This window comes from Trichechus manatus, unplaced genomic scaffold, assembly GCF_000243295.1.
Source record: "Trichechus manatus latirostris isolate Lorelei unplaced genomic scaffold, TriManLat1.0 scaffold00249, whole genome shotgun sequence".
Taxonomy (NCBI): Eukaryota; Metazoa; Chordata; class Mammalia; order Sirenia; family Trichechidae; genus Trichechus; species Trichechus manatus.
Window position 1 is genome coordinate 2,730,304 of NW_004444185.1, and position 16,530 is coordinate 2,746,833.

At 41.8% G+C, this 16,530-nt stretch overlaps 1 protein-coding gene across 1 annotated transcript in view; it reads right to left on the bottom strand.

Annotated features, from left to right (window-relative positions):
* LOC101360028 (nuclear body protein SP140-like protein) overlaps positions 1 to 16,530 on the bottom strand; it is a 76,027-nt gene that overhangs the window by 25,194 nt on the left and 34,303 nt on the right. Inside the window, 8 exon segments of the mRNA XM_023724482.1 lie at positions 4,529 to 4,612; positions 6,440 to 6,532; positions 8,691 to 8,732; positions 9,918 to 9,977; positions 11,969 to 12,052; positions 12,742 to 12,876; positions 13,338 to 13,421; positions 13,861 to 14,010. Of these exon segments, the coding sequence (XP_023580250.1) occupies positions 4,529 to 4,612; positions 6,440 to 6,532; positions 8,691 to 8,732; positions 9,918 to 9,977; positions 11,969 to 12,052; positions 12,742 to 12,876; positions 13,338 to 13,421; positions 13,861 to 14,010 (732 nt within the window).

A 16,530-nucleotide genomic window follows, 5' to 3' on the forward strand; every position in this document is an offset into this window, starting at 1 on the left:
CCGCAGTTCACCATTCAGCCAAAGATTAGGCTGCTGCATAAAACAAAGTGAGACTAATGGGGCACAACAGTCCAGGGACAAGGACTAGAAGGCAGGAGGGGACAGGAAAGCTGGTAATAGGCAACCCAAGTTTGAGAAGGGATAATGTTGACATGTCCTGGGGTTGTTAACCATTGTCATAAAACAATATGTGTACTATCTGTTTAATGAGAAACTATTTGTTCTGTAAACCTTCATCTAAAGTATAATAAGAAAATGTTTTAATAGTCTGCCATTGTATTCCATACAAATACCATAATAAACTTAACTTTTTCCAAAACAAGTTTCCAAGCATTAAAATACAGAAAGTAAGCAATTTTATCCACTCACTCAACAAGCATTTATGCATCTCCTCCCATGTGCCAGGTTCTGGGATGGGTGCTGATGATAGTTCAGGACACAAGACTCCTGAAGTGTTCGTGTTTGCCAGTCTTATGGTCAACCAGGACATTGACATATAAGTGAGTGAATATATCACAACATGAAGAGTGTTAGGATAGTAAGGATGCTCCAGTATCATTAGGCAGGAAAGAACTAGCCAAGTTTGGGATGAGGTGCACCTTCCAGAGGAAGTATCCTGGAAGTAGGAGTTGGCCAGATGAGGGAGGAAGGGAGCCAAGACATTAGTCCCAAATAGAAGGAAAAGCCTGTGCAAAGGTCTAAATTCAGCAAATTCAAGTAACCAAAAGTTTAGTAGGTCTGAACATGGACTGAGAGAGTTAGGGGCAATGATGAAGCTGGAGAAGGAGGTAGGAGGCTTGAGGAAGGTGCTTTGGAGGCCACATGAAGAAGAATTGACTTAATCCTAAGGAAAATAGAAGGACATTGGATTTTATGTAGAAAACAACACAAACATATTTGCGTTTTTGGAAGATTTAGCTATATTACAGAGAATACATTTGGTAGGAACAAGATTAGAAGGAGGAGGCTAAACAGGAGGCTGTTACTCTAGTAACAGGGCTCCTTGACGCTGCATATAGATGAAGAAAATAAAGAGAAAAGCAAAAACTCTAGCAACAGCCAAAGATCAAGATAAGATGAAGAGAAAGAAAGCTAGAAACAGAAAAGGAGGTAACAAGAAGGAAGACTACCTCAATAATAGAATAAGATACAGAGATAAAAGCATAGAAAAAATAGATGGAGTGAGATACATACAGGGGGTAATAAGTAAAGAGGAGTAAAAACTTAGAGGCGAGGCACAAAGAAAACAATGTAGAAAAAAAGTTAAAAGATGAAGTAAAAAATGGTAGAAAAGGGGAGCAGTGTAAAAGGGAGAGAAGAGAGAGATGGAGAAATTGTGAGATCTGAGATGACCATGGGCCAGGAGCAACTTTGACAAGAAGAGGTCATTCACCATAGCAATGAATTTTCAGAGTAAAGTGTCCCCAGGTCTCAAAGTGGACCCTGCACCTCACGCAGATTGCAAGAAGTCTCTCCTCAGGAACTTCACCCACTCCTGTGGCTTCAATCACCATCCACAACCTAATGATTCCCAAACACACTTCTCCAGCCCAGTCTTGTTTTCTAAACTCATTCATCTGAGCATCAGAATACCTCTTTCCCTCTGTCCAAAGTCTGGAAGAACGTCTCCACATGGATGCCTATCAAGAACTTCAAACTTCAAACTCAGCACTTCCAAAACTGAGCACATCATCTTCTTCCCTAAAACCAGTGTCTGCTACTCCATGTTCTCTGTCTCTAAAAATGGTGGTGGTGGTGGTGGAGCTGTCGAGTCAATGCCAACTCATAGCAAACTCGTGACAGAGTAGAACTGCTCCCATAAGATTTTCTTGACTGTAATCTTAATGGAAGTGGATTGCCATGTCTTTCTCCCACAGAGCCACTAGGTGGATTTAAACCCCTAACATTTTGGTTAGCAGCCAAGCACTTAACCATTGCACCACTAGGGCTCCTTGTCTCTAAAAAACACACTATTAATTGTCCCATTTTCTCAAGTTGAAATTCTAGGAGTCATCCATAACACTGCCTTTTCCTCAGTCTATATGCCCCATCTATCCACTAGCTCTGTCCATTCTTCCTTATAAATATTTCCAACCTGTCCATTTCTCCCCATCCTCAATGTTATCACTATCTCTAATCCAGATCTCTATCATGTATCACTTGAACTAGCGTAACAGCTTCCTGTTTGGCCTCCTCCTTCTAATCTTGTTCCCACCAAATGTATTCTCTGTAATATAGCTAAATCTTCCAGAAACGCAAATATGTTTGTGCCATTTTCCTACGTAAAACCCAGTGTCCTTCTATTTTCCTTAGTCTTCAGGGTGACGCCTCTCACAGATTATTACTGCCATCATCACCAAATGCCAGCTCTTTTGACATTGACCACATAGTCAACTCTATTCTCTTTGCCAGTTCCCTATGAACTTTCTATACTACAAGTCTGTCCATAAGCCACAGATCTTATTTCCATGTTTCTCCTACAACTTCTGAGAAGCACCTTGAAAACCATTCCTTTCCCCATAAAATGCCCCAGTCTGGTGATATTTGGATTTCCACTTAGGAAAACTTGAGACTTACTCAGATAACTTTCATTTGGTGACCCAACCTTTCTCCTTACATTGTCTACTCGGCGTCGCCACCCTCCATTCAGGAACCCAGCTCTTCTTTCTCTCTTGGCTCCCTTAAACCTGCTGAAAGTAGTCAGAAGCTGTGCACAAGACTGTGTGTGTGTGTGTGTGTGTGTGCGTGCACATACGTATGTTTTAAGGAAAAGAAGGAAGAGCTTTTCCTCCACACAGACGGGAAAAGAAAGGTAGTTGGTAATTAATATCATAATGGGCTTCTCCATCACATGCTAACAGGCTGGGCATCTCTTCTGATTCTCCTCCTCTAAGCATTTGGATTCACGCACACTGAAGAGAAATAGAGAAATAATAGACTATAGATGGTGACCAAGGAACAAACCCCAGTGTGGTCATGCTGAACCCCTACATTCAGAGCTCAGGTGAGCTGATCCTTGAAAAAAAACTGTACCTACTCCAAGGACTATAGCTCAGTTCTAACAAAGATTTGCTGTGTCTCTTTTTCTACCTGGTCACACCTCATTCTCCTCCTTATTTCTAATTTTTCTGTGTATTGTCCTGCCTGTATACCTCTCTCTCCCATCCATCCATCCAACCATCCATCCATCCATCCATCCATCCATCCCCTGAAGATATTTGTGCATTTTTTTTTTATTCTGTGAGCTTCTCTCTCCCTGACTCCTCTTATCTCCTATGTTGCTTTCTCTTTTTTCCTCAATGATGCCGTTAATCTCTGTTTCCCTTTATTTCACTATTCCTACTTTCCGAATCTATCCTTCTAAGTATGTTGTATACCATATAGCTGGCTTCATTTCTCATTTCTACCCTCTCTGTTTCTTCATGATTTTCTTTTCCCTCTCCACACACACACACACACACACACACACATACACACACACACACGTATATATATACTTAAGTAGGTCTTCTTGCATTCAGCACTGGTGCATTCCCTGGCGACCCTTGTGAATATACCAGGTCCCTTGAACCTCCTCTTTGGATCACATGACACAGCTCTTATCGTCCCGCTTATTACATACAACGGTCACACCCACTGAGACACCGGGGTTGCTAATCCCTTTAGTTTCTGTTACTTTAGTTCTTTGACCCTTACACATTTGTGCATCTATTTCCTTGTCCATAAAATAGAGATAGTAACAGTTGGTCTGGCTAAGTCTTAAGAATTTTGCAATGACAAAACAAGATTTTATTTTCCAAAATACTTGGAAATATCACAATATGATCCAATTACATGGTGAAGGACAGCTGTTAAAAACTAGATTAAAGTTTGAGGATGGTTGATTTGGAGCTTTTATTTCTGACTATATATTTACATAGCAGGAACAGTTACCTTTTGAGGTTTTTACAATTTTGTGACCAATTGACATTAATATCAACCAATATATCATTCTAGAAATTTAAGCTGGCACAAGTGGTCTGCAATCAGCTGCTAACCTAAAGGTTGGTAGGTCGAACCCACGCCGTGGCTCCTTGGAAGAAAAGGCCTGCTGAACTGCTTCTGTCAAGATTACAGCCAAGAAAACCCTAAGGAGCAGCTCTACTCTGTAACCCATGGGGTTGCCGTGAGTCAGGGGCCAACTTTATGGTAGCCGACAAGAAGATCTTAGTGTTAACAGACATGGCAGTCGGTATTAAAAAAGATACCAACACTTTACTGTTTATTTCTGCCACAATGGCAACATATATAATTACATACATTTAACCAACAGAACTCATCCTGTTAAACATAAGTTTATAATAATTTCCTGCCTCCGTCCATTTCCTAAAAGGACAACGAAAGCTCAATGCTGAGAAGGAGTTTCCAGGATTAACTGGATGCAGGGCAGTTAAGGTGTTCAGAACAAAGGGCGTTTGGAAACAGTAGCTTTTAATGCAGATTTCCAACATCCTGTTGGTCAAGGCTTTGGCATCTTAATTTTCTTTACCTAACGCACTTCTTGGTACCGAGGGCGAGGCTTCCTGGGGCCCTTCTTCACTACTCGGTTCTACAGAGTCATCACTGCTGATGTCTGCAGAAAGAGATAAAATTCCTTAATGGTTTCGGCCTGTGTCCCAGGAACCAATCCAGCAGGATATTCTTTAGAAGGAAAATGGGAAAAGGGAAGCTGGTGTAGGAGTAGGAATATTCCCACCAATAGTCATCCTTAGGCTTCATCTGACCTGGGTCTGGGGACAGTCACTCCCTTTAGTCACCCGCCACTTCCTTACACGTCTTCCTGTTCCCATGTGTTTGCACACACTTCTGCTTCTGCCTGTTTCTCACCCATAAGGACGGGTCAGAGCCTCCATCAGCTGGGCCCTAAATGATTGTGTGGAGCAGAGCACCCCCCCCCCGCACCTCAGAAACTACTTTATCCCTTTGATGTGAGTGGGGAATAAACCTGTATTGCCTCTGTGCTGGTAAGCATTTTGGGGCCTCCATGCTACCCCAGTTAGCCCAACTCACCTAATTCAAAATCTGTAAGGGGAATCATCTAAAATCCCATAAATATATATTTTATTTTAAAGGATATAAAATAATTCGAACGAAGCTTTTGTAGCAAAAAGAAAAAAGGCATTTATTTGTTACATCAAGAATTTTTAATTGCTCTTATGTCTTATTTTATAATGTTTCCCCCAAATAGGCTTGTTTCCAGTATGCGCAGGATCTTGAAAGTGAAGGAAAACAAACAAGTAATCAATAACTAAAAGGGGTATAAATCCTACGATTACTCATGAGGCAGACAGGATTGAGATCAGAAAGCTGCTTTGATGGTCCTTTCTGTCTCTTCCCATCTAAAGGAAGAGAACACTACTGAACAGAACCCAGACTCACCATCTTTTAGCCCTAACTGCAAACTCACAGAAGTTCTGAAAACAATATATATTTTTTATAGGTTTGCAGCTAATGAATTTGGCAGCAAATGTGGACTTGAGCTGACATGAGACCGTGCAAAATCTTTATCTATCGCACTTGGTGTGAATAGTCACACAAGTTGCTATAGAAACATTAATATAGTATATGTGAAATTGGGATTCTTTCCCAGACTCTGCTGGAGTGTTCTGTAATATATATGGTATAAGTCACATCAGCTTTCTCAAATAAAACCTTTTTGAAGTCTGGAACAGATCTGCCCTCATATGATAAATAAAGAACTGTAACTCTTTGCTAAGAGTCCAGGTGGTTAGCCCTGCCTCTTCCTGTAATTTTCGCTATGTGATATGGAAAAGATCCTTCAAAGTTTACCTGCTGGAGTTTCCTGACTTGTGAAACAGGGGACACAGCACGTATCTTGCCAACTTTTCAAAGTTGTTGTAAAGATAAAAGGGGATTGTATTTGCTAAGCTATTTTAAAATATCACTATATTGGCCATTGTCATGTTGTGAGTCATTTGTCAAAAGCTGTAGATTGAAGTTGATGGTAATAACCTGAAGCCTTTCTTTCTGCCAATAATTAGAGAGTAATGACCAGGCTTTTTTGCGTTTTGAGCAACTTTGTACCAAAATCAAGCAAGAGCAGCAGACTACCCTGCTTTCTCTGCTCTCTACAAAATAGGGGGTGGGCAGGGGTGGAAGTCACTACATAAATCTAATACTTTGAGATTAATAGTTCTGATGATGTATAGTAAAAAGGACGCAGTCACTCGTCTAGAGCCATCTTGTTACACCTGAATTTACAATGATTACTTTCTTTGCGTTTGCCAAAAGGGCCAGATGAGGTAAATGCAGAGAATGAGTTACTGGGGTTAACTAGACCATTGCCTGTGGATGCGCTCAGGGTGAAATGCATCACGAAACACCAACTCTGAATGTGGACCCTGACGTCTGTCCTGGAACCAGGGCTGCCAGTCCTTACCTTCCTCACTGGGCCCACTGCTGAACACTAGGCGCTGGGCTTTCCAGTGCACTTCATCCTCACTGGATTCTGAAGAGCTATTGTAGCTTACAACTGCAGAAAAGAGCAAATGTCCCTTGGAGGTCTCAGCGTATGACAAAGAAACCAAGACAGAAGCAAATCCTATAAAAAGACAACTAGGAAAAAAAACTTGGAAGGCTCTGAAATTTGACACAAAACTATCTCTGTCCTCAAACCTCCATGACTTGCCTTTTGAATTCATGTAACCTATAGGTTAGCGTTTTATCCCTCACTATCTCTTGAGTCCACCATCCGTCTGTCATTGTGTTGTACTATGGTGGCTTGTGTGTGGGTGTGATGCTGGAAGCTATGCCACTGGTATTTCAAATACCGGCAGGGCCATCCAGAGTGGACAGGTTTCAGCAGAGCTTCCAGACTAAGATAGACTAGGAAGAAAGGCCTTGTGATCTACTTCTGAAAATCAGCCAACGAAAACCTTATGGATCACAGCAGACCACTGTCTGACTTGCTTGCTTTGGAGAGTCATCAGGAGGGATGAATCGCTAGAGGAGGACATCATGTTTGATAAAGTAGAGGGCCGGTGAGGATGAGGGAGATCCTAGATGAGATAGACCGGCACAACAGCTGCGACAGTGGACTTGAACATTCTGGTGATTGTGAGGATGATGCAGGACCAGGCAATGTTTTGTTTTGTTGTACATAAGGTCACCATGAATCGACGGCAAGTAACAACAATAACATCTCTTAAGTGTGAGGCTAAAAAAAAAATTCACCCACAGTGGGCATCTTTGCTTCGTCTTGACCCTCATTCTTCTCAGACCTTATTCAATTTCTTCGTTTGCCGGTCCCTTTATAGATTTTGTGTTTGTTTGTTTACTGTTATTGTATCTCTTTATTTATATCTTTGCTTTTCTTCCTGGGCTACCTTGGAAGTCTGTTATTGAAGACAGCAGGTTCTCACTTAGCTGCTTCCCTGGCTACTTGAAACAGAGCCTGCGGTATAATTGATTGCTTTTGTGTGGCTTTTCTAGCCGTGGTCTTGTAACTTCCACCCAGGTGATTGGGTGGGACTGTGTGATAGGGTAACTGTGGCCTACCAAGTGGACTGGTCAGTTTTGCCTTAAAAGAGAGCCAATTCCAGAGCAGAGAGGAGGATCCTATCACCACCACGGAAGAACAGCCAGGAGCAGAGAGCACATCCTTTGGACCCAGGATCCCTGTGCTGAGAAGCTCCTGGAAGCAGGAGACTGAGAGAGACAGAGAGACAGAGAGACAGAGAGAGCAAGCTGTAACCTGGAAGATGGCAAGAAGCGGTGGCAGCAGAGACCAGCAGCAGGAAATGGGGCAGCGGGCTTCCAGCCCATGGACGGAGGGAGAAAGCTGAGTGCCTTTGAGGAGAGGTCTGGGGCCAGGGAGAGGCGTGCCTGCAAGCACAGCTGGAAAGAGGATGTCCTGATGGAAGAACTGTATCCTCAAGTGTTCCTCAGCCTGAATTGTAACCCGTTACTTCCCTAATAAACCGCATAATCGTGAGTATGGTCTGTGAGTTCTATGTGGCCATTGCAATGAATTATCGAACCCAGTGAGAGGTAGAGAGTGCTATGGGAGGGATGGTTGGTGTCAGAGTTGGTAAAGATGGTGGAGAGAGGAGTTGTCTGGACTTCACCTCATGGGAATCAGCCTTGTGCTATTGATCTTGGTTCTCCTTCTCCCTTGCGGGGTTGGAGGAGGTCAGACATTGCCCCCAAGCCGTTTTTACAGAGCCTCACCCCTCCCCATTCTAAACATCCTTGGAATGTTTACTTGAGAAAAAAAAATTTCTATTATGTTTGGGTCATTTACTTCTCTCGGTTTATATGCTATAGCAGTAAGCCCACCTAACTCATAAAACCAGTTGCCTTCAAATCGGTTCCAACTCATGGCAACCTCATGTGTTTCGGGGTAGAACTGTGCTCTGTAGGGTTTTCAATGGCTGTGATCTTTCAGAAATAGATGGCCAGGCTTTTCTTCCCAGGTGCCTCTGGGTGGATTTGCCTTTCGGTTAGTAGTTGAGTGCTGGGCTGTTTGTGCCACCCAGGGACGCTTACCTAACACGAAAGTTAAAATATGAGCCACCTAAAACTAAAACAAACTTATATTTTACTTTGAAGGACATAGCAAAGAATTAGAATGAATATTTTGTAGAAAACAATGTTCATTTGTAAACTTAAGAGTTCTTATTCTCTCTTACCTCTTTTTCTGAATATGGGTGATTTTCTGAAATCCATGGGCTCTATAAGTAAAGGGGAGAAAACAGTTATTTGTACACTAAAGACTTATAAATTCTATGGCAACTCACACTGCAGATGGGCTTGTGATCATAATGGTGTTCTACTGAATCCAGTTCTGGTGGTCCAAGGGCACAGCTGGAATCCTGCCAGGTTCTTCCTTTAACTAACCATATGAATTTGTAAATCACTCTTAAACATTACTAGCTCCAGTTTCCTCATCTATCAACCAGGGATAACCTAGTTACCTGTTAAGGTTTTTGTGACGATAAAATGAAGCTGTATTTACAAATGCTCTATGAAAAATCACAGGATAAGGCAGTGGCTTAACTACAATTGGGTTTGAGAGTAGTTTCTCCGAAGCTGTTTTTTTGCCATCAGTAATTAAAAATCAGCACAAATTATTCTTTGAAGACTTTCTAAATTTGTGACTAATGACACTATTATCAACCAGTAGGGGAATACTCTGCTTACTATGCTCTATAGAATACAAAGGATAGTGGTGAGGAATAAGTACATTATTGACTCATTGATAATCCATGTATGACAGAATAGTGTTTCCTGATCCTATGCCATCTTTATGACTGTTGGCATGCTCGAGTCCATTTTTGAAGCTACTGTGTATTTTGAGTGCCTTCCAATCTAGGGGGCTTATCTTCCAGCACCATATTAGACAATATTCTGTTGTGATCCATAGGATTTCCATTGGCTAATTTTCAGAAGTAGATCACCAAGCCTTTCTTCCTAATCTATCTTAATCTGGAAGCTTTGCTGAAATCTGTCCACCATAGATGACCTTGCTGATATTTGAAATACTGGTGGCATAGTTTCCAACATTATAGGAACCTGCAAGCCACCACAGAACAACAAACTGACAGATGGGCGATGAAACAGATATGACAGTGTGTAGTAAAAAATACACTGTCATTTTACTAGTGTATTTTTTTACTAAATTTTCAATGTATCAATTGATTGGGCTCATCGAGTTAAACAACAGTTTATAATGCCTTCTTATCTCTTCCCGGTTCCCAAAGGGGCCAGAGAAGTTAACTGTGGAAAGTGCTATCCTAGAAGTTACAGAATCAAGGGATGTGGAGGATGCTCGGAATAAAATTCATTAGGAAAACAGAGCTCTGAATTTAGACTCTGGATATTTTGCAATGCAGAGCTTGCAATCCTAATATTCTTACCTGGTGTCATCTGGGATTGTGAGCAGGTGGCTTCTTGGGGCTCTTCCCTCTCGCTTAATTCTAAGGAGTCAAAAGAATAGGATTCTTTAGGGGTCTCAGAGTGTGATCGAGGAACAAGTTCAGCAGGAAATTGCCCAATAAGAAAACTTGGAAAGACTTTGAAAATACAAGGCCTACAACCAAGTCACACTTCCAAGGTCACCTGCCTTGGTGATGCTCCGTTTTCTTTCCCCAAACGCTGAGACAACTCACCCATAACGGCAACTTGACTTTGTTGGACCCTTGCCTTCCTGCAGTTCTCTCTCGGTTACTCCTTACCCTTCCTACTTGCCGTTTAACATCTCTTTCATCTCTGCAGAGAGACCTTGAAACCTTTGTGTTGAAGATGCCAGAGCCTCCACAGCCTGGAATACCTCAAGAGCCCTCTACCCCCACCAAGCTGGTACCTACTTGAACTATTTACGAGGCTGAGAAATGATCTTCTCTTGTGTTTGAGACATATACATATTTTGGGACTATTTTTTAGAGCAGTTTGCCTACACTAAGACAAAAGTTAGAAAGTACACTGTCTAAAGACTGAAGCAAATTTATATTTTACTTTGAAATATATAGTAATTAGAATGAATGCATTTAAAAAAATATTGTTCATTTGTAATATTAAGACCAGGCAACATTTTTATTTGCTCTTAGGTCTTTATCTAGTGTGTTTTCCCAAAACAGGTATGCTTTTAATCTCTGGATTAGGAAGTAAAAAGGGAAGACAGATTACCAGTTTGTGTACTAGAGAGTTATAAATCTTATGACAAATCATGCTGCAGATAGGATTGAGACATTGATAATCATTTCTGTTTCTCATTTTACAATGGAAATAATTCTGAATACAGGATACGAGCCTTGTCATTTCCTTTAATGCTCCATGAGACATTGTAGAAGACTTTGAAACATCTATGTGATTGGGTTTTTTCATCTAGAAAACAGGGATAATATCATCTGTTCTGCTTATGAGGATAAGGTTGTTGTGAAGGAAAAATTAAGATATTAATTATAAAAATCCTTTGAAAAAATCACTATACATATGTTATGACCTGCTGAAGAATCCTGTCAAAAGCTATACTTTGAGTTTCAACACCTGATTCAAAATCTTTGTTTATGCTACCATTACAAAGCTGGATGAGTTGTTGTTTTTTTTGGCATTTTTCAAAGTTTGTGATCAAATGATAATATGATCTTCCAGTAGAGGAATACTTATCTTTCTGTTCTTTATAAAACATTAAAGGAGAATGGGTACGAAAACCACCCTATAAATCCAAAACTTTACAGTATTAATAGGCATAGCAAGTCATTAAAAAAACAACAAAAAACCTCATCATTTCGCTGACATATTTCTACTATAACCGCCAAACCAGTTATCATGGAGGCAGTTCTGACTCATGGCAACCCTATGTGTCAGAGTAGAACTGTGCTCTATACAATGGCTGGTATTCCAAATCACCAGGCCTTTCTTCAGAGGTGCCTCTGGGTGGACTCGAACTGCCAACCTTTTGATTAGCAACTGAGTGCATTAACCATTTGCACCACCTAGGGATTCCTATTTCTACTATAAAATCAATATATGAACATATATATTGATTGATACTAAACCAAAAAAACTCATTGCTGTTGAGTTGACCTATTAGGACAGAGTACAACTGCCCCATAGGGTTTCCAAAGCTGTCAATCTTTATGGGAGCAGACTACCACATCTTTCTCCTTCAGAGCTGCTGGTGGATTTGAGCCGCTAACCTTCCAGTTCGCAGCTGAGTGCTTTAATCACTGTACTGCCAGGTTTCCTTTGCATTGATTAACAGACCCCATCAATTAACAGGCATCATTCTAAAAACAAATTTATAATGATTTCTTTTCTCCCTGTATTTCCCAAAGGATCAGGTAAAATAAACACAGAGAAAGGGATTCCAGGATAAACCAGATCCACTGAACAGGATGGGTTCCAATTAAACACATTAGGAAACAGGCGCTCTTAATTTAGATTCCTGCAGCCCAACCTTCCTTACCAAGCTGACTTCTCAGTGCTGAGGTGGAAGCTGCTGGGGGTTCTCCCTCCTCACTGGATTCTGCAGAGTCCCCACTGCTGATCACTGCACAAAGGAACAAAGCCCCTTAGAGGTCTCAGCATGTGGCCAAGGAGCCCACACAGTGGAAATCCCATAATAAGAGCACTGGAAGATCTGGCAAGCTAAGTTCACTCAAGGCACGCAGTCTGTTCCCTGCATGTGTGTAACCAAAAGCTGATCAAATTTCCTCACAGAGGGCAGCTCTGTGCATCCTACCAAAATTCTTCTTTCCCTCCCTCCACTCTCCTTCTTACTCTACCTTCATTCTACTACTTCTTTCCTCCCCTCTCGTTCTACTTCTTAACCTTTTCCTCTTGGCTCTGCCCATTTCCCCTGCTTCTGTATCTCTGCGATGGTGTCTCTGTATACTTCTCTTTGCCTCCATGTGTTTCTTTTCTCCACTCCCTCTCACTAATCCCCTGGTTTCCTGGTGTTTTTCTTTAACTCCCACCCCTATGCCTTCCCTCCCTTCCTTTAGAAATAGTCACTCTGACATCAATACTTATTATCTCCCATTTCTGTCTTCTGGTACTTTTCCATTTCCTACACACTTTCTTCTCTTAAACTGAAGCTCACTGCATCAGATGCTGGTCCTTGCCCTTCCTGTCTCCATCCAAATGTTACCTGGACTGCTTGACAGATCCTGACAATGTGCCCTAGCCCTTCCCTGGCACCTGGGCTTCATACATACAAATTCTTCCAGTCAGTCTTACCTATTACATCCTATGCCTGGTTACAGTCAGTCCTTGATTGTGCTCCTGGGTAATGAAATGGCTTTTCATTCTTTCTATCCACCAGAAGCACAAAACAGGAATTGATTTGCTTTTCATGTGTGGGTAGCTCTGCCCCTGGACCAAATTGTAATTAGTGAAGAATTTTCATCTGTCTCCCCAGTGATTACACTTCACCACCATCAAAAACTCTTTCTTCCTGCAATTTCACTGCAGTGGATAATGCTTCACCCCCGACCCCTGTCTTTTACTGGCCACTTCACTCTGTACCTTCTTTTGTGCCTCTCTTAACTCTGGCTTTTTCTTTTTCTTTTTTCTTTTTTTACTTCTGTCTTTACCTGCTCTTCTTCCAAGGCACTTCTGGGTGGGTTTGAACCACCAACCCTTCAGTTAGTAGTCCAGTGCTTAAAGATTTGCACTACCCAGGGACTCCCCCAAGAGTCGTAATTGACTCGATGGCAGCTAACAACAACAGGGCAAGGGGGGAAGCAGTTAGTATGGGAGAACAAAGGAAAGCTTTTTCTTTCATAGTAAAACAAAGATAGAATTAGAAAATTGGTAATGTAAATAATAATTACTTTCTTCATTACTGGGCAATGGGCTGGACACCTCCTGTCTTGCATCTCCATTATTCACTTGGAGAGATATTTGTTCAGAAGACCCTGAAGATAAAAAAACCACAGCTGAGATCCAACAGAGCCTTGCTCTGCCACTATTTCCATTTCCTCACACCTCGTCCTCCTTCTCATGTTTCTACTTATAGCCCTATCCCCGTCCATTGCCACCACTACCACGTGAAAGTGTTTGTGCTTCTTTCATTCTGTAGCTTCTCTCCTCAGGTCTAGGAGAAGCATTTGCCTTTTACCCTCAGTGATATTCTGTACCTTTCCCTCTTTGTCTTTCAGTTTTTTTCTTCCAACTTTGTTCCTTCAGGTCTCTCCTATCCCATATACCATGTTCCATTCCTACTCTTGTGTCTCTGTGAAATTTCCCTTCTTTGTTAAATAGGTGTCTCCTTGCACGGTGCATGATTCCATTCCTTTGCCACCAGCCAGGGCCCTTTGGCCCCTCACCCCCATGCGAACACACACACGGTCTTACCTGCTGGCTCAGACTCTTGGGCACATCTTTGGTTGGCTTGTTGGCTTCCTGGTGCATCATTTTCATCACTGGTTGGATCTTTTCTCTCTGCATTGATCTGTTCTGTTTCACAGCAATGTTCTGAGCGTCCGTTTTCAGGTGGGGTTGTATCTAAACCACATTTTGATTCATATGTTATTTGCTACCTGTATCAATCATGGTCCAAAGGAAAGTTTAAACCAGTCTAAGCATTTAAAGCAGAAAGAATTTAACCCAAGGCATTGGTTATACAGGTGGTGGATGAGCTGAGAAGTCCACACGGTAGAGTAGGGCAACCCAGAGAAGGGTCAACAGAAAGCTGCAAGAAGGACCGAGGGTGTGCACAGGGTCTAGAGGTGGGGGGAGGTCACTGAGTGGGTAGAAGCTAGAACCATGGCTGGTCTGTACGGTAGGAGGGGGAGCTATGGAAGAGAAGCTTCCACTGCCAGAACTGCTGCCTGGGGCAGGGAGGGATGGGGGAAATATCTCGGCTTCTCCCTTCCTCTCACCCTTAATCTCTAGCTAGTGTCTCCCATTGCAGGAATGGAGCAGGAAGCCAGCTAGCAAGGGAAACTGGGAAGCAAGCATGCAGGGGTCAGCATCTACAGGTACCCAGCAGGACAGAGCAGGGGAAGGGGAAGGAACGAATCCAATGGCAAACAAGCCCAGGACCAACACACTTCCCGTCTTCCCCGGGGGTGAACTTCCTCTGCTCATGATCAATTCCATGTAACCATCTCACTCTTCCTACTAACCTCAACAGTATGTGAATCGCCAAATATATTTTTCAATGTAGTTTAGATTTTATTTTTATTTGACATTTTTCTAAATAAAATGATTTATTTCATGTATGATTTAAGAAAATACTTCCAAAAGTTTTAATACAGAATTTGGGCCCTGATGCATTTTTATTTTCAGCCACCATCCATACTTCCTGGGGCCTCCTCTTTGAGTCCTGGGCATGAGACACGGCCCTTATCCCACCTGTGCATGTCACAGTCAGCTGTCCCTGCTGTTTCAGGCTCTTGGACACATTCACTGGTGGCTTATTGTGCTCTTTGTGCATCATTTGAGTCGCAGGTGGAACTTTCTTTATATGCATCCCCTCCCCGTCACTGAGATGCTCCAAGATTCCAGGTGGGATTACCCCTCGACCACATTGTGAGTTATAAGGAATTTATTTGTCCCCCGCCCCCATACACTGCACCTCTTCTCTGCTCATTATTAATCACCGTCTCATCCGCTCATCCTTTCTGTGCCCACTATCTGCACTAGCAGATGAACAGCTAAGATGAATAGCTATTCATGCATTTGGTGTTTTAAAAGACTTTTTGAGTGTTCATTTGTTTTCAATAGAAGTGAGCTTTAAAAGTATACCTATGCTTTTACAAACCACTCTGAAAGTCTTTTTTCTTTTATAAAAGTGTATTGTTGTTATTGGGTGCCAGTGAGTCAGTTTCATCTGATAGACAGCCCAGGTGACAAAGCGGAACTGTCTCATAGGGTTTTCTAGGCTGTAATCTATGGGGGCAGACCACCAGGTCTTTCTCCTGTGGTGCCACAGGGTGGGTTCCAACTATCAACCTTTTGATTAGCAGCAAAGTACTTAGTCATTGCCCAACCAGGGCTCCTGATAAAAATTTATCACTAATTTAAAACAGTCTTTCTTAAATAACACATTCTATTTGAGACTTACATAATGATGGCCTTCCACTGTGCTGGAAGGTCTCTTTGACTCCTTTATTCCCAAATGAGAATCATGGGTAAAGACATAAAATTTATTATAGACCAGTGTGTTTATGGGTGGGGAACCCCTATGGCGCTCACTTTAAGTTCTTGGGCTCAAGGTTGATATTGCTTCTATCACTACTTCTCTAGTCTGGGGAATAATTTTATCCATAATAAATAAATAAACAGAGAAGAAAATCCCTGAGTTTACTGTAATGGTCAAATTCCAGAGACAGATACAAATAAATAAGGATAATTAAATGTAGTAATAATAACAAATGCACATAACAAGGGTGAAGTACCAGGCATGATTATGAGTGCTTTCCACAACACAACTTACTTAAAAAATTTATCAATCCTGTGACATAGGTACTATTATCACATCCACATCATAGGGGATGAAACTGAGGTTCAAAGAGGAGATGCGACTTGCCCAAGATCAGAAGGGCAGAATTTGAACCCAGGCAGAGGGTCACCAGAATTCATGCTCCACTGCTACCTTACAGCACAGTTAAGTCCTAATTCTTACCTGGCGAATTTGTACAAATCACCAAACCTTCTAAGCTGACTCTTCCCCCTCTGAAAAATGGGGGTGATAGGCTGCCACGTTAAAATTTGGGGGATGATTAAATGAGATATTACATGTAAAGTATGATCTGTGATCAGAAAAATAAAATCATTAGAATGAATGTCTTCAATTGGAAATTTATTTTAAATAATTTAAAACTGTATTATTAATAGAATAATGGATTAATGAAAGAGCAAGTGTTGTAAGCAGAGGTTATTGGTTACTAAATGACCAAAAGGTCTTTGTGGAGGCCCATCAGGTGTTTTGAGGGTAGCTCCTGGCCTGACGCCCAGGGTTGATGGGTGATGGGGTTGTATGGGAGGCATGGTGGTGTTCATTCTCCTGTGTGACGGCCC